This window comes from Diadema setosum, chromosome 5 (genome assembly GCF_964275005.1).
Source record: "Diadema setosum chromosome 5, eeDiaSeto1, whole genome shotgun sequence".
Taxonomy (NCBI): domain Eukaryota; kingdom Metazoa; phylum Echinodermata; class Echinoidea; order Diadematoida; family Diadematidae; genus Diadema; species Diadema setosum.
In genome coordinates this window covers 41833276-41852681 of record NC_092689.1, presented here as the reverse complement: position 1 = coordinate 41852681, position 19406 = coordinate 41833276, and the positions used below count along the sequence as shown (strand labels likewise).

General features: G+C 37.8%; 2 protein-coding genes across 2 annotated transcripts; one reads left to right on the top strand and one right to left on the bottom strand.

Annotated features, from left to right (window-relative positions):
• Window positions 1-1696: 1696 nt before the first annotated feature.
• LOC140228299 (uncharacterized) lies at window positions 1697-3999 on the bottom strand. Its single transcript, XM_072308526.1, has 2 exons — window positions 3427-3999; window positions 1697-2572 (listed from the first exon to the last, which is right to left on the bottom strand). Exons 1-2 carry the CDS (start codon window positions 3702-3704, stop codon window positions 1927-1929), a joined length of 924 nt encoding a protein of 307 aa, XP_072164627.1. The 5' UTR covers window positions 3705-3999; the 3' UTR covers window positions 1697-1926.
• Window positions 4000-8889: 4890 nt separating this feature from the next.
• LOC140228298 (uncharacterized) lies at window positions 8890-12890 on the top strand. The gene is made up of 2 exons (XM_072308525.1): window positions 8890-8991; window positions 11410-12890. The coding sequence occupies exons 1-2, from the start codon at window positions 8929-8931 to the stop codon at window positions 12193-12195; spliced, it is 849 nt and encodes a 282-aa protein (XP_072164626.1). The 5' UTR covers window positions 8890-8928; the 3' UTR covers window positions 12196-12890.
• The last annotated feature ends 6516 nt before the right edge of the window (window positions 12891-19406 follow it).

Below are 19406 nucleotides of genomic sequence, written 5' to 3'. Positions count from 1 at the left end.
GACTCAGGAAGTTCCTATGAGAAGACCCGAGGCTGCAAATTTGGCCAAGTTTCCCAACTACATTTACTCAATCGTTTGTAAAAAAAAAAAAAAAAAAAAAACAACAACAACAACAACAACAACAAAACAAAATAAAACAAAAAACAAAAAAAAAGAAAAAAAAAGAAGAAATACGCAGTTGGAAACTGCTTGAAAACGCATGCACGGATTATATTATGTTGAAAGCAAAGTACATTAACTCCCGTGGTTGAAAGTACATGCGGTATATACAAAGAAGGTGATATACCTTTCAGTTTGTATGTCATATTTATTAAGACAATGTGGTGAAATATACAGACATCATATAAAAAAAAAATCCTAACGACTTCAGTGCAAAGCCACGATAAAATAGCATTTGATGAGTCTTAATGACCTGAATAGATATATCTCCAGGTTTCTCTTTATTTCTATATATGGCATCATCTCATGCTTCATTCTTTCCTTTTCTCCAGCTTTTTGATTTGATTTGATTTGATTTTGATTTCATCTTATTTCTGCATTCCATTTTCGTACAAGAATATAAGAGACAGCCAATTGAACAAAGGGTCCTGAGTAATATTTCAACCGTGAATTACATGAATATTTGGTTGGTGGTTAACACAAATGAATAACAGTGTTTTTCTTAATACATGTAACACAAAATGATTTAGAATAGGTGTGTCTATGCGTTAAATGAAAAAAAGAAGAGAAGAGATTCCACGTGCCTGCTGTTCAAAGTACAAATTAAACAAATTTAGGAGCAATAGGAAATCAAGAGATCGTTTTCGTAAGCACATGCTTGACGATGTTCTCTAGTGCTCTATAATCAGAAGAAGAGTAAATATATGTACATGTATGCACATGTCTTGAGATCATTTGCATAGAAACGGGCTAAATATTTCTTTAATCAAGGAAAAATTATGAACATTTCAAAAATGCCAAGGTACAAAAAGAAATGGAGCATCATGATAGTGGATTCTGATGAAATCATTGATAAGAACACAAATTGTACGAAAATGAGAGTAAGAAATATATGATTATCATACTGATACATGAATTACGCCTTACACAGACCACCAAAAATCATGTAAACATTCTTGATCTCTCTCAGTCTAAACATTAATATTTCAGATGACATTTTTCTTTCAGAGAAAAAAAAAAACGCTTATTCTTTCAATCAGGCCGTTTGCATATTTCTTGACAATTAAGCAAGCGTCATGAGTAGGTAACCTTTTTTCTGAATTAATTACACACTCTAAATTCGTTGGATTAAAAATGAATCTAATAAGACCATGAGGAGGGACTTTTAACTATAATTCATTATCATATTCTTTTGAAGGCAATGACTGCAGTACTCATTCTTTTAAAGAATAATTTTGCGGTACTCGTATAAATATACTTATTAAAAATATATTATGAAAGATATTTTATACATGTACATGACGATTACAGTGTAATCTTGACGAAAGATAGCAAAAAATAACAATTACCAAGATTGCAATATCACGATAATTTTCCTGCCAATCTTGGTATCTTGACCTGACACAATGCAGCACTTAACAGGTTGGCACATTTTTGTAGTTATTGCTCACACAAAATAACACTCAATCATGATCAATTAAGTTATTCGAATTCATAAGACTCAATCAATACAGAAGTCTCGAGGAATACAAAATATGTACACATTGTACAAGTGAGATAAAACAGTGTCGAATTATGATTTGAATGCTGTGCTAAGATATAAACAATATATTTCGTTCGATTAGATAACATAACGTGTTCAGCATAGTTTTTACCCTATTATACAGCTTCTGAGTATATGAAATCAGATGGAAGAAATACATTGATCGAAGACACACTGGGGGTAACGTAAAGGTTACATGTGAATCAAGAGGCCATTTGTCGGCATTACATAATCCTTGTGGCGTACATCTCTTCATAAGCTGACATGACTGAGTCGGAAACAGCCGCCACATCATCGGTCAGTTCGTCGCGCAAAGGCAATTCCGACGGCGGCGAGAATCCCGTCGACTTTATCAGAGTCCCGACGAAGTTCTTGGCTTGCTCCATGATGCGATCTCCGGCGAGTATCCAAGAACGATAGGATTCTGGAGAGGAGTCCCACGACAGCAACGAGTCCGAGTACGGGAGACCGACAGCGTCGCAGAACTTGGGGAGGATCTTCGCCGGATTCGCCAAGAGGTCGCTGGAATCCACCACCACAGGATTCGGATCGACGTTGTCCCGAATGTACTTCCACAGCTCGTGATTCTTGAGGAAGAAGTCCGCCACTTTGGGTCCTTTCTCTAAGTAGCGGATATCGAACTTCGAGTCCGCGTCGGCCTGGCTGATTTCTCCCACCGCAGTCAGTTGGCGACACAAGAGATTACGAAACGATCGGTAGGCCAGCGTTGGGTGGCGAATGAGGAAGGCATGTTTAAAACCAGCTGGTATATACTCGCGAAGAGAGTCTGAGTGCATCGCAATACCCATGTCCTTCACGAATACATATTTGCTGGAAGATTTTTCCAACGAGCGTTTCACGGCGTCATACCTGAAGAGAAGAGTCCGAAATGCGTTAGACTTAAAAACTTTTGGCTTTGTATATAAAAATCAGCGTATTTACAAATACCAATTCAGACTGAATCGTAAGTTTAGCAAGGGGCAGAGAACCATGAGCTTGCATGAGTAAACGTACACTATGTAGTTGGACACTTTCTCCAGAAACAAAAAAAAAAAAAAGAATAAACCCAACAAAAACAAAACAAAATATTTTCTTCAATTCACATAACATTCTTTACCGTACACTCATGAATGCAGTGAAGAAGAGAGAGAGAGGGAAAAGGAGAAAGAATAAGAGAGGAGAGGAAAAGAGATATCGAAAGACATGGAGGGTGAGAAGAGGCATTTTGTTATTTGTTCCATGCTTATAATTATCAAAGCACTGTAATGAGCTGGTACCATCAGTGCCATGATGATTCATGGATAAAGTGTCAAACCCGAATTTAGTACAGATATGTAGTCAAAGGGATGTGCTGCCAGTAATCAGGAGAATTGATTCCAATTTCCAAGCAATTGTCGACACCGAGACTGCATCGACCGGCATCGACGTTTTCCTGCCACCAAATTTGACGAGCTATAATCATGATAATGAAGCGTCTAGGATCGGACGTGAAATCGTCCTTGGAATTTAAATCAGTAAGTACAGATGCAATGATTTGATTTTATGAGCTTTTTTTGTTATCTTGATGAATCAGAACTTGGAATACAAACATAATTGTGGTCATACCTTTCTTTTCTATCTTTTTTAGACAACTATAGAGGATAAAATAAAATAAAACAACAATGTCCTTATCTCATTTCATGACTATATTAACATTTTTTTTTTCACAAATTCGAGGTTCTTACGGTAATCTTTCCGGAATGATCTCTGACCCGAAGAAACGGCTCATTCCACTTGCTGCCTTTTGGAACAACGCCTCATTGCCTCTGTATTGTATCGGCCTGTCTGTAGAACCTTCGCCAGTCTCCTGGATCTCGGTGAGTGCATGCTGGGCGAATTGAAAGGGTTCGATCCACACTTCGATGCCGGGTATGGCCGTAAGACTCTTGGCGAACACGTTGGAAGTCGTGCGCGGAGCACACCACAGGAAAATCCTAGCAGACGACATCTCAGTGACCTCCATGTCAGTACAGTGTGCTTTCTTCCGTCGCCTGTAAGTCCACTCTTCCGTGAGAATATGACGCTTTTAAGTTCATACGAGGTAGGTGATGGAAGAGGAAAAAACAAACAAACAAACAAGGAGTCCTGAGAAAAATAGCAACGTAACGTATAAGCTGAGAAATCATTCAATCATCATTCATCGCCACCAAATGTTTTCAGACGTTATACGGAGTCAGGTTCACGTATAAACGTAAATACGACGTACAGTCGTAGGTTCGCTATTCAACAGCTAGCCGCTACTAGTAGTAAGTACATTCCGTGGTCCCCTCCCAAGAGCAGTGGTTGCTCCTACCAGTCCTCCACTAGCTACTCCACCTCATAGTATCATACACACACTGTAGGATCTCCAATGGTTCCCCACAACATGCATGTCCTTTATCGAGCATGGTATCCTCAGGTTGGGGTGTTGACACCCCAAAAGACAAACGTGCAGGTATCGTGGGTATTGTTCGCGAACGTCAGTGAGGCCGTTGGATCGGTGGGAGAATCACAAAGCTAGCGAACAGCGCACCTTTCACCTAGAAATGCGGCTTTTGTCCCAAGGGCACTCTCCTGTCCTCCCGAAACATGGATAATGGCAGGTCACTGCCCTCACGCGGTAGGGTTCACACCCGCTAGTCTACAAAGTTCAGTCCCCCTTAGTATACTCGCTCTACGACTTTTCTTCGTGGTACGTGCAATAATAATTGTGCAGTATCTGTTACCGTTATCACAATACAAATAATGTGTAAATACACAAGTACATGCAGGTGTGTGTACATGAAGTTACAGTTATAGTCAAGCAAATTTCTATTTAGCGCTCTTCACGAGTGAGACTTTGGAAACATGAAGAAAAGTTGAAATCATTTAACATGACAAAATAAAACTACCTAACTTACAGTACAGAAGTATAGGGCCTATGTGATATATAGTTATCTGTCTGGAAGGGTTATGGCACAACGATGAGACATGTTTTTCACATTCAGTCCAAAGTAATCATTTCACTTGCACTTTATGGATTACACTTTTTTTTCTATATAAGGAATAGATCGTATGATTTCACTTGAAATGTAGGCCTACAATATTATTATTTTTTAACATCTAGACAGACAGGTGGTACATTGGGAAGGTCTTTAATCTTTTGCAAATGTCTGTGGGTGTTTGTGTTTGTGTGTGTGTGTGTGTGTTTGTGTGGTAGGTGTTAGAGGTAGCGTTTGAAAATTTCATTTTGTTGCATTTTATTTTTCTTGGGTTCTATTCATGTATTTCCATTATGTACTTTTGTTTTGCTGATGTTTCTGTCAATGTGTATAATCGCGAAGTTTGGTTTTAAAAAAAGTCTATTGTAAGACCCCTCCCCCCCCCCCCCCATAAAGTTCAAAAAGCTTGCCAGAATCGAACAAGCATTTTGAGGTGACCAAAAAAAAAAAAAATGAATGGCACTGAAATACACACGAAATGAATGTGGGGTTCCTTTCATTCACATAAATTCAGACGTTTTGAGACTGAGATTCAGAAAAAGAGCGCCGTCACAGGAAAAGAGAGGGAAATGATTTTCTGGCCACGCTGTAGTTTTCTCTGAGAATTATGCATACACGGAAAATTTCAACAATGAAGCACCACTAGAAGGTCTGAATATCAGACAACACGCTCACCAGTCCCTTGACTTCAGTATTATCATTGTATTATTTACAAATGTTTTGTTTACATCGATATCCTGAGACGAACGTGATCTAAAAGGAAATTTTCGGCCATCGGATTAGCTAGGTCCGTTGGTCAAAAGCAGATTTTGTTCTCTTCATCGTAGCAATTTTGTCATTTCCGCACGGGTTTTCTTTGAATATTGGTTGTTTTGTTCTCACTTCTTTGACAAAAAGTCAGAGTTAGTGTCCACACAGTGCATGAGAACCAACTAATAAAACAATTTTGCTCTGAGCATTTCTCTCACCCCCCGAAAGTATTGTTGCATTCACGTGAAATGTAGATAAACGCTGTTGGTAAGATGGTTAAATTTTGAGGAAATGCTTAAAAGGAGGCTAGTCTAGTTTGCATGGTGATCGCATAATCAGACCAGTATATCTCGAATGATCAGATGAAATAAATGGAAACTTTCGAAACTTTCAGACAAGTAGCACGAGTGGGATGACGTGCTTTCTTGTCTGTCTGTTTCTCATTCTATTATATATATATGTATATATATATATATATATATATATATATATATACATATATACATATATACCATATGTATATGATATGTATAATTATATATATTATTCATATATACCATATGTATAATATATGTTTAAATAATATACATATATTAATTAATATTAATTTATTTGTAATTATGTTTGTGTGTGAATGTATGTATGTGTGTGTTTGTGTGTGTGTGTAACAGCTATCCCGCTTTCATGTCGCATAATAGCAGCTTAAGTAAAGACCCTATGCCTTTTGTATAGTACAGTAGATGCGCCAATTAGGCCTGTACCATATTGTACTAGGTAGTTAACCGGGTTCCTGTTTAACAAATGTTTAAGATTTATACTGGGCTTTCATGTACCGGGTTCACGTATTATGTGCAGAGTAGTTCTTACCTTTCTCTATTCATTGAAAAGAGCAGAACGTTTTATATAATACTATGCCCTTTGTTGGCAGTAATCCTTACCCTTCCCTACTCACTGAAAAGGCAGGGTAGGAATCATTTATGCGTGTAAAGATGATAATAGAACAAAAGGTTGGTCTCATGTCTTGGATGGCCATGAGTAGCTTGGTCCGTGGGAAAAATCTTCTATATTCTCCTGTATATACTGTGAGGAGAGATTGGTTGCAAACCAGTCTGATATCTTGTGTGTTGCTTGTTACTCTGGCATGAGGAGTTTGATGTGTCCTGTGATGTGTACAGCTTTCTCTAAGGGTAAGTCTCTTCATTTCTCGAGAAGGAATAATATGTTACTGGTCAGAAAAAGTGTAGGATCTACGATGTCTTATCAGACTTCCACATGATTGACACGGTTTTGGTTTATACAGTCCACCTTCGATAAAACTGCGCATTCATTATTAAGCCTACGATTTACAAAAATGTCTCAGTTGATGTTTCTCGTTATTGTGTGTGTTGGGCGTGGAGTGTATGCACAAAAGTGTCTCTTGTGATGATATTACATCTGTTTGATTCTATTCTGATATCATATTATTCTATTCCATCTCATTCATCGCTGTTACGTTCCTCTCTCCGCGAACTTTCATAGTGTGATAGCACTGAGATGTGTCTGGTATACATTATTGTATTTGATGAGTTTCATTTCAGACTTATGATTATTATCTACCTGTATTATCCAGTTCAGTTGTAAGTTATAGGCAAACGAGGATCAATGATAGTGTGTGTGAATGTGCACTACAAAGCACTACTTGTCATTAGCACCATGATAATTGAATGTCAACACATGCAAAATGAAGATCTATTCACCGAGAAGCTCGTTAACACAATTACAGATGGTGTGAGATATGGACTATAATATGCTTTCATTCAGAGTTATTCTGCGTGCAAGGCGATATGAAATGTTCATGATATTTGATAACTAATGGATTGTGTAGGTTTTAGTCTGTTTGTATTTCAAGGATTTCCTTTACTGGGCTTCGTCAGTTATATACTCACAAAATGCACACACACGATTAGACTAAAACATTATTCTTTTATACAAGTAGGTATGTGGTTTTGAATAAGTCTATCGGAAAATGTGTGATGCTTGTAACCACTTAGCTTAAAAAATGAATACACTTATACAATATGTACGTCACAATGACTATGACAAGTACTTCATCGTCAACTTAGACTACTTAGGCTAAATCAGTACTATCGTTCTTACAATAATTTTGCAGCAATTTATTTTTGGCAAATACCACTAGAGGGCGTACTCATGTAATCCTCCGAGAGTACGACTCGAATCATCTCCGCAGCATTCTTTCATTGAATTCGTGCACGTCACGAATCCGTATTATTTTCTGGAAAAAGTGCAATTTGTCATTGTTGTCTATAAAGTTCATATGTGCTCAGTCATGGCATGACATTCGTCAACATAATAAGATACCAATGGAAAGAGGAAAAGTTGTTCTTTCCTCACAACCAACGTTCTGCTCTCCATAGCTGACAATTTTGAAATAGTAACTCTCCAAAGTTGGATTACCTCTTTTTTTCTTTATACGCACTGCATCAAATACATGAACGGTATTGTCGTTCAGGTAAGATCAAAATGGAGATTTTGGCTGTAGCTGATGTAGCAGAAATTGTACATTATTAATTGTACATGCTTCCATGCATATTATGAGGTCGGAGAGAGGCAAACATTTGGGTCAAAAAAGGGTTTTAAAAATTCCCTCATCTTTATCATCCGAAACGTGATATCACCCGTGCACTGGGACGTGCCATTTCACACAAACAATCAGTTCTCCCCAAGCCACTGCGTGTATAGGGTCAGTTGATTACGAACAATTGCGACTTATTCCACCGGCTCGAAGTCAAATACAATTCTCCAAGTTTTGCAAGTAATTAACGCCATTTTCACACGAAATCGTAATCAGGCTGCCTATCATTCATTGACTGATTTGCTTAATTTCCTTGAGAGCACTGATGAGACGCAAAATGCTGCATTCCATCTGGAATCACATTTCATGCCTTGACAATATGTAATGATTCTAAATTGAATATAGGTCTATACCCCCGCATCTTGTTCACCCACTCTAGAGCAGTGCATTGTACCAATGTCTGTATAGCGTGGATAGTTGAAATGGCACAAAAACCACAGTGGTTTGACCCATAGGAATTCATGTTGAAAGGAAAAAGAAGTCGGCCTCTTCAACAAATATTACCTGAGCGAAAAGAATCATACCACAGGTATTCACTGTTTTGTTAGCCTATGGAGAGATACATATTTTTTCCCTCAAATTTCATCAATGGGAGTCACCAATCCGTGAAGGTCATGAGTGGGCTGTCTCGGGCAGAATTTCTATAAAGTTTGGTGGTGATGATTATTGAACGTCACGAGAGCAGTGCGACAACGCTTTGACAAACAAGCTCCATTTTGGAGTTTGAAAGAGCTCTCGAATGGTCTCCATACTCAGTCGACGCCGTGTTATTCAAGTTCACGTTACTTTCCGCGTTTGCAGGCTTTTCTTTTCCTGAGGACGCGAGAAGACAGAACGAAGGCAAAATGAAGCTTTTTCTTGTCACCGTTGTCTGCTTGACGCTTGTTGCTGTCTCGGAAAGTGCCCCAGTAAGTTTTTCCTCCTTATCATTTATGATATCATATATGCATTACATTACAAGTTAATGCTTGCTATGTATTATAATAATTACTAATATATGACTTATATTGCGCCAAATCCACTCTGTAGAGTGCTTAAGGCGTAAATACAATTTATTTGTATATGAATGATGACAATATAAACATTATACATAAAGCGCAAAACCTATAGGTACATAATTGTGGATATTCTTCTGCACTTCAAGAGCTCATGAATAGCTTAAAATGTAGTAAACATTAACAGAAATTTAAATGAGGCTTCAGTCAGGGCTTAAGTCATTACACAGTTTGAGGGCTACATAGGGGAATACGATCTCTTGGTCTCTTGTATTATTTTTTGTTTTGTTTTACATCATGTGATTTGTTGAAGGATATCTTGAGAACTATTAGTACACTGTGTTTTTGAGATTTGAGTTGTAATAGTTCTACCTTGGGACTTGACAATATACATAATATATATATATATATATATATATATATATATATATATAAACAATATTTATGTATTTTAAACCCTCTTTTTTTTTTGGGGGGGGATAGGGTATGACTGTCTTACCAAGGTTAGTATGCGAAATATGAATGTGAGTGCAGTCATATAAGAACTGTTCGAATTTCAGACCGAGCTTTCCCTTCTCTGGTATGAAATTTAGCACTGCTCATGCAAACTATATAAACAATTGCAGTGAGTAAAGTTAAGATATTGACGAAAATTAAGAAAAAAAATCCATCTGGAGAAAACACTACCAGTATGAATCAGCAGTTTATTCGTTGGCATGAGAATTTCTATAATACTATGCTAAGAGAATGAATGAAAAATAAAGCTTCACGCCAGAATGTTATACCTCTACTAAATATATATATATATATATATATATATATATATATATATATATATATATGTATATATATATATATATATATATATATATATATTCATTAAATTTAAAAAGAGATGAAGTATTTGGGTATTCAACGATTATGAAAGGTTTTCTCGCTTACTGTTTTGAAAGCCATTTGAAGGTAGAATGAAAATCTCTAGCATGATTGTCAGTGACATTTGAATACGATATTTGAACTGTGCATATACTTCCGTGGCTCTTTATTCAACTCAATTCAATTCAATTCAATTCAATTCGATTCAATTCAATTCAATTCAATTCAATTCAATTCAATTCGATTCGATTCAATTCAATTCAATTCGATTCAATTCAATTCGATCCAATTCAATTCAATTCGATTCAATTCAATTCAATTCAATTCAATTCGATTCAATTCAATTCAATTCGATCCAATTCAATTCAATTCAATTCATATAAAAAAGACAGTTACATTGTACATCGCAGCATACATCATAAAGGCAAATGAAAAATATACAAAACATAGGCTTTATATCAAGAGAAGGGGATGAATCAACATGGGCTTGTACCAGCCTTTCGAGGTTAATCCCCAAGAAATATATCCGATTACACATGGGCAAGACAAAACACACTTCACAAAATCTTAAACAAAAGACACTACAAAACAGTACAAAAAAGTACAAAACTAACAAGAGGCAAAACAACAAAGCAAGTTAGCATAATGTGTTAATACTTAATAACTTAATAGATGTATTTTATATCTTTTCTTGAATAGATTGGTACACTTTTAGTAATTGGCAAATCATTCCATAGAAATGGACCAGCATAACATATAGTTCGTCTGGAATGATGATATCTATAATTTGGAATATACAAATTATAAAATTGCCTATAGTCATGATAGTATTATATGTATTTCTAACCTGAGTAAGAGTGAAACAGTTGTCGAGAAATTTGGGCAAGATATTATTAAGATACGAGTACATAAAAATTCAAAAATGCAAACAGCAAATTTGTTAATATCATGCACCGTCAGTAGCCCAAACTTTTTCAAATTTAATTCTGTGTATGAGTGGAGGGTTGAGATTTTGTGACAATTCTGATTGTCACATCTCGGGCATTGCCCGTATCTATTGATATTGGTATTGTTATCCCGAAATATGTTCTGTCTGAAGTCTGTACTCCGCCATATTAAGCTCTGACATCAAGTTTCACCACTTCTAAGTGTTCCTCTGTGGCATCTTCATCCCCGACCCCAAAAATGTTCGTCATCGCTGTCATTGTTACCCCGCAAATGTTAAGACCATTGTAAGAATGGAGAGGACTGCCACCTTATAGGTATAAGGACATAGGGGCCTACTTAGCTCCACGCTGGTTTGGTAGAAGTACCAATATGGCAAGACTTCATTGCCATGTTCGTAATGATGCTGTGTACTCCATGAATTATACGAACTTGCAAGGTGATTGCAAGTAATATCACTTTTCTCTGTATTTCTCTCCTTCTCACCTTCTCCCTTAACTCATGAATCAGATCGAGAACGAAAGAGAAGTCGATCTCGAGAGACTTTCATTTGCCCTGCGAGTACTAAAAGCCTTGACCGAGGAGAACTCAGCAGCTACCACTACGAAGGCTGCACCAACACCTGCGAAGCCCGCTACCACGCAACCACCTCCAAAGCCAAGCACAGCCAAGCCAGAAACTCCACAACCAGCTCTTAATCAGCTGACTTCGCTGCACCTTTGCTCCTATGCGATGGACCTTTACCCTCCCGTGGACAGTCCACAGACCAAGCGGGATTTGGTGGTTAACATGATCAACTACATTTGCCTGCCATCCGCTGGTGTCGACGACCTCTACGCAGCAGCAGTCTTGCTGCACTTGATGGGCCAGTTGCCTGGATACGAGGGTTCATTCTCCCAGTATGTGCAGGCCGAGGGTGCCGGAGAGGCCGATCAGAACACCGACCAGGGCATGGCTCAAGCCCTCGAAGAGGCCCTGGCAGAAGCCGAGGAAGCGTTTTCTCCTGGCGAAGGAGGCGAAGAAGGTGGAGATCATAATGAGCCGGCACAACAGGAAGATGACACTCCTACAGTACAGCCTGAAGAAGCGAACGACCCACAAGATGCAGATGCAACAGAAGTGGCAGAAAACAACCCAGAGGAAAACGTGGAAGACACTAATGACGACGACGACGACGACGATGATGACGATGAAGACAAAGAAGAGGAAGAAGCGGGAGAACAAGATGCGAATGTCAGACGAGCTGAACAAGAACTGAAGGAGCTTCTCCTTCAGCTGGAAACCAGGAGGGGTTAAAAAAAAAAAAGACGTTGCATCTGGATCTACTAAAACACGGAGTAAAACGCCACGAATATCATTATTGGGGTAGGGCATAAGCGATCATTTCTTCTTGTCCTTGTAGTCATAGAGATAGCCAAGAAGAAACAAAAGAAAGCTCCATATCAATGTGATAATATTTTTAATTTTATGAAATCGTTAATCTTCTTTCGAGACATTTGGGTCCCTTATATCAGCCTTAGCCATATCCTTGTGAACATGGGACATAAGAATGCGGTTATTTTCGTCATGTTTGAAAATCATTAAAGCTATATTGTTTAGAATGTTTTCTTTAAAAACTGTAACACCGCGATTGAAATGTTAAAAGCCATATGCACCGAGTTTTTCCTTAACACAGTGCACGCTCGTGGCCACAGGAACACTTTAAAATCGTCAGAGCTATGAGCAGAGTCCAATTGTGCACGTAAATATCGTGTCGTTAAGATTTATTTGAAATGTCTTACGGTTATTGGGATATAAATAGTCTGTCATTATTTTTTCTCAACTGTTTTCTGTTACACACATGGGCAGAGAGATCTTTACTACTCATTTCAATCATTATTATTGGTGTTCTGTTTGTTATAAGTGAAATGATACCTTTACGCTGAGGTTGTTGGTGAAGGTGAACAATTTAGTGTTTCTTCACATGTGATTTATCCATTTTAAATTATAGTAGAGGATCATGGCAAGAGTGTGGGGTAACAAAACTGATTTTTTTTTCATTCATCGGTGGGAAAATGTAGTTCTATAATGTAATGTGAGAGTAAGAGTGAGAAATGATAACTCTAGATTTGCCACTGGCTATTTTTTTTTTTCAATTTGATCAAGAATCATGCATATAGTAAAATGTTGCACAATAATTATTCAAATGCAAACTTTTCCAGCTCTTAAAGATTTATAAGGAGACACAAATGTAAGCATATCGTCTTGAAATCGAAGATTTTGTTTGACAAAACAGCGAAGCTGGGTTTAAATGCGTTACCTGTTTGCAACGATTTTGATTCACAAGATGGCAGGAGTTGACAGTAAAAAAAAAAATCAACAAACTCTAGGCCTAAATCAGGCAAAATTTGTGTGTGAGAACACGGGACTATATCTCGTTGCAAAAGGACGGTGTAAAAGTCACATCTTGACCATGGTTACTATGTATTAAGATTCTGTTGGAAAGCTCTTTCAAATCATTAAAACTGTACTTACAGTACTCACGGGTTGCTTTGCCCGAAAATGATTAATTGTGTTTTCCAGTCGTTATCATCTTGATATAAATCCGGAGTCAAAACTTTATATTTTATTTATTTATTTATTTTGGGTTAAATGGACAAAGTTGACACATATGATTACATATCTATACATATACAGGATATATATATATATATGTATATATATATATATATATATATATATGATATTATGTATACATATACATTTACATAACACACACACACACACATATATATATATATATATATATACAATATGGTATGTATCTTTTTGTTTTACATAATTTATGAGGAGCTTGATAGGAAAACGGTCTAGGAGTCAGTTCAGTTGTAAACATTTTAAAAGAGATGAAGCAAAATCAAACATTTCGAGTGATATCTCATTTCGACACAAGGAATATTCTTGGAGTTATGATTAAAATATCCAGTCTTCCTTTTTTTTTCTTTGCTTTTATTTACTTTAACCGCTCATAATCTCAAATTGATAAGAATGGAGTTAACTCGTTTTGCGATCAAACTCTTTATGTATATATATATATATATATATATATATATATATATATATATTATATACATGTATATATATATATAATATACATGTATATATATATATATATATATATATATATTTATATGTATATACGTGTGTGTGTGTGTGTTTGTGTCTGTGTGTTCCGTTATGTAGACTTCTGTGTCAGTTACAACGATTGCGTTAGATGTAGGTTCCTCCATCATTTATCTTTAATCGGCAGATGTGAATCAATAAATGAAGAGCTTACTTCCAAAAGGAGCTAAATCCATCATTTTTCAGTGGATTTAGCGCCCTTTGAATGGAAGCTCTTCAAATATAAATCAATGAATTAATAAAGATATTGATTCTCGTCACAGAAGGTATCATTTTCTCAGCCAAGAATTTGATGACTAAATTTTTATTTTCGTAAGAAAAAACTCAATAGCCAACATAGTTTCACAAGTGCACGCCGTTACACTCCATATACGATTTGATTATGGTCAAGTTTGGTATTCAACGAGGCAGATTTATCAAGTTCTCAGTTCTTTAACTCAAATGAAAGAAAAAATAGATACACAGACATTAAAGAATATGATCATTTATGTGTGCATGATTTATATGCACATACGAATAATTATGTATACATAACACGCATGTACATTTATAATGTTATAAAAGTTATATATTATGTAACGCACGTCTCAGCATATAACAGCGTAATTATGTACATTGTTGAGTGTATACAAAAATTACTGAAAGAGAACAGAAAATTGATTTCACAATCTATAGGCCCTATAGTATAGAGTCATTTTCTCGTCATCTCCTTTAAAGCAATAACCTAAAAATTCACATTCATAATACATATATGCACCCATATTTATGCAACGACCATGAAATCAAAACAATTACTAAGGGTTTGTGTATATTATGTAAACATAATATAATTATGTTATGTAAACATAAACATTATGCCGACATAATTACATGTCACTGCACTGTTTACGAACCCGGCGTGACTAAAAGTACCCAAGTTATCTACCAAGGCTCAAAAACATCTTAATTGAGAAGCACTCAGTTGCTTCATTGATGACAGGCCTCCACCCGCAAAGCAAGAAGAACGCAACGGGGTTCGACTCGACTCGGTGTTCATGAAAGCTGACTCCTTTACTTAATCGTGAAAAGCGTCAACTTTACATTCGCAATCATCGCATATTTGACGTGAGTTGATAACGTGCCTTGTCAAACTAGTCGATGGACAGTGTTTTTCTTTGGAGAACTAGAATTTCTGAGCTTGAACATTGCACGAGCAACTTTCCCGATGAGGTCATCTTCATTGGAGAGAGGTATTGCCTGCATCCTGCCGTCACAGTGCCTTCCTTGTCCCCTTCAGTAGCTTCATCAAGTTTACAACTAGGATTTGAGCGGGAAACACAACCTTTATCACTGCCTCCTTTTTGCTCAAGGTTGTCTTTCCATCTCCTGTTGTCTGCTTCCTCATCCCCTCCTTGTTGTGTGGACGATTCTTTGCCAAAATCTTTTGTTTTCTCTTCACCATAGAACTGGTTTTCACCGTCGCATTCTTTCGTAACAGAGCTGCCGTCCTTTTCTTCGTCGTCGTAGATGTCGTGAATATCGAAATAGGTTATTTCTGCAATATTTCTACCAATCAAGACACCGTCCTTGGACAAGCGATTGATGACCAAAGGGTCGTACTTCTCGTCGCACTGCAGAACGAAGATATCTTCAGTAAGTGGGTCAACAGCGCAGTTGCAGATCTCTGGCTGCAACGAGAGTATCTCCCGAGCTCCGTCTTCGCCGACGAAAGACAGTTTGGCGGGAATGCTGCCCAGTTCTGCCACGATATTTCCCGATGAGTGGACACCACGCATTACCAGCCACGCATCGTCATGGCAACCTCTTATTGTCCTGATAATCTTGCCTCTGGTCGGATTGATGATATGGATCCCAGTGTAGCCATACTGGGCTGCTACGACGGTCCCGTCCCTGCCGATGTCTACCAACACGTCGGTTGCTTTGGACGTTCTCGACACCTTCGGAATATCCACTGTATTAATGAGTTCCCAGCTTCTGCTGTAGAGTCGCACTTGGAGGTGGTCACTTACATCATTGTGATACATTCCGCAGACAATTTTATTCCTGTCGAGAGATACACACGATATGACACCTGATGCACCGTCCCCGCGGAGTACTTTCTCTGCCTGTTTACTCTTCAAGTTGAAGAGGTAAAGATCTCCCGTGGTTAGATCAGTAACCGCGAGTTCAACATCACTGAGACATCCTACGAAAAGAGGGGTTTTGACCCGTCCGGATATATTGATTTTATCACCCACTTCCCATGTCTCACCAAAGCCAACAATTCGACCATCCATCCACACTGCATTGTCTCTTCTGGAGAACTGAAGGTGTTCAATTATTTCCGTAATATCGTCCACAATATTACTTTGCAAACTTTTTTCTAGAAGTTCTTTTAGAGATCTTAAGTCGTTCAGTGCATTGTTCACAACATCCATATCAGTCAGAGTCACAGATTTTAACTTTGCAAGTTCTCTTTCAATAGAGGGAGACACAATCTTAGTAGTAGCCAGGAGTTCGTCAAGTTTGGCGTGAATGTCGTCATTAACTCGCTGCAGTTCACCAAGGAGCTCTGCACGTTCTCCTTCGAAGATCGCTCGAATTCTGTTTGCTGTCTCGTGGTTCTGTAGAAGCTGCGCCTCCGTCCTCTCACAGATGCTTCGTACTTCAGCTTCGGCCTCGTGCTCAATTCGTGCTGCGTCTATCTTTTCTATCCTGTTTGCTTGTCTTATTTCTGCATCAACTGCAGAATGTATTGAACGGACGATGGTTGCGCAATTGTCATCGATGAGTTTGTGGCAAACTTCGAGTTTATTCTCATGGCTGCGCCACTCTTCCAGCCGCTGTTTTCCACATTGCAGCGTTGTATTTAGTTGTTCCCTAAGTTCGACCATCCCTTCCTTGATGTGCAAAATTTTGCAAGGTCTATGGGAAACTAATGCGCACGACAGACAGGCGAGTCGACCGTGATCAGTGCAGAGATACTTGATAATTTCGTCGTGTTTGTCACAGAACCACTCCGCGCGTGCTTCTGCATCAGAGTTGCTGATTGGCCGGTTGAAACACTTTTCACATAGTTTCTGATGGCAATGCGCGCAGACGTGCGAAGCCGAGAACTCATTGTGGAGAGGAATGGCTGGCGAGATCCGGTCATTCCTGTCACGATCTTTGGACGCCTTGGCGTCAGAATGTGCACGGCTACATCCAGTCGACATCATCACCATCCGTACCTCTGAGAGGAGCTGCCAAATGGAGCACATAATCAAATGTGAGACCATTAGTCCTCATGATCGGAATGTTTCCCCGAAGCTGCAGTTTCATAATCATTAACATGCTTTAAAATGCAAAAGATACTGAAAATAAGCAATTATCCGCTATGTCTTATAAAACGTGTGCACACACCCGCCCTCACACACATGGTATACATGTATAATGATAAAGACAAAAACATAAGATCTTCAATAAATGCAGAATACAAATTGCGATAATAGGCAAAACAAAAGGCCTCATATCTATGATATTCGAAAGAATGAAAATGATAATGATTAAATCAGCACTACATCATAGTTTGCGAATGATTCATATCGTGTGTTTTTTTTTGTTTCTTTGTTTTCTTTTGCTTGTTTTCTTTATGTTATTTAATCAGTGGAACAAATGTCCTCGGTCAGCCAAATAAGACTGTTCTTTTTTCAGAGAAGCTGTGAAAAACACAATGTTACAACAACGAAAAATTCAACGAAATAAGGAACAAATCGATCAAATTATTCACAACGAAACAGAAATAGCGTAATAAGACATTGATATGTACATAGGAATGAATAAATACAAAAGACACAAACAACTATAAACAGAATACAAAGTGGAACACAGTAACCCCTCATCTATTACACTAGTTTTGCACTAAATTCAAATCACTCTGAGTTCATGCAAACGCCCCTGATCTAATAATCTTTTGAAAAAAAAAAACTTTAAAATCATTAATGACTATAACATTTTCAAGGAGATTATCATAATCTGAGCACTGAAGTAAATACATCCATTATCATATACACATGAAATCCAGTTTATTTTCATTTTTTTTTTTCAGTTGTACGATATTGCGTAAATTTTGTAAATTATGTTGAATTGTTGTTAGTGTTGGGAAATCACATTTTGATACCAGGCGTCAGGTTGTCTGGCTCTAGTCTAACATTTGTTGTCAATTATAACCTCGGTTTTGTTTGAACGATCATGATCCAATTGTTTATCTCCTCCACATGATTAAAATTGCCCACGCATGATTATCATGAACCACGAAGTCTTTTTTAGCGCAATGCATGCGGAACGCGACATAAATCCCTTATACGCAAAAAGGGTCAAACTTTCGACGATTTCGGAAAGCGAAGTATAAGGTTGGATATGATGAAACTGTAAGAATGATTGTAAACATAACAATTATCATTTTATTACGTTCCATAATGATGATAATGATGATGCCTAACCAAGAAATCAGGAATGACGAACAAGAATGCTAACCACAGGAGTTCGCACTTTGTAACTAAAAAGATTAAAAAAGAAAACTGCTATGTAAACCATCGTTCCAGACCCAAAGACTGTGCTGTGCATGTAGACAGCTACAGTATATAATGGACCCTTTCCTACAGAAGCGAAGACTATAACTATGCCTACCATTGCAAATAAGGGCTAGCACCCTTTCTTACAGACCCGACGACTATGTTCTGCAAAATAAGATTAGGATATCGCCCTTTCTTGCACAACCTGAACTAAACGCTCTGCAAAATAAGGGCTATCATCCTTTCTTAAAGGGGGTATCTCACTGAGCGGCAAATGTTTGCGAACGTAGCGAATTCTAGGGAATTTTATGTTTCGCCAGGGTTCGTTAACAGTTGTAATCAAATTCGTTAAAAATTGCAATCGAATTCGCAAACATTTTTCACTGTCGTAAGTTCAAAATTTCTTTGCGACAAGAAAAATTGTTTACGACAATGAAAACTGTTTGCGAATTTGATTACAATTATTGTTAACGAATTTGATTACAACTGTTAACCAACCCTGAAATTCCCTAGAATTCGCTGCGCTCGAAAACATTCGCAGCTCAGTGAGATACCCCCTTAAACGACGCCCCTTACCTCAGTGTTGTACGACTGGGAGAACGTCAATGTCGTGGTCTGTGGAGAGGCTGGAAAATGAGGAGGTGCAACCTTGGATCGGGGATGAGATGGAGACCTGGGATGTGGCGGCAGAAATAAGTCATATGCGTCCACTTTCTACATGCAATGGGACATTTTTTGAAAGGCATCTTTTCAATCGCTTGTTTGTACATCACTATATTATCGGACGATCGGCAGAATATCTTGCCAGCGAGA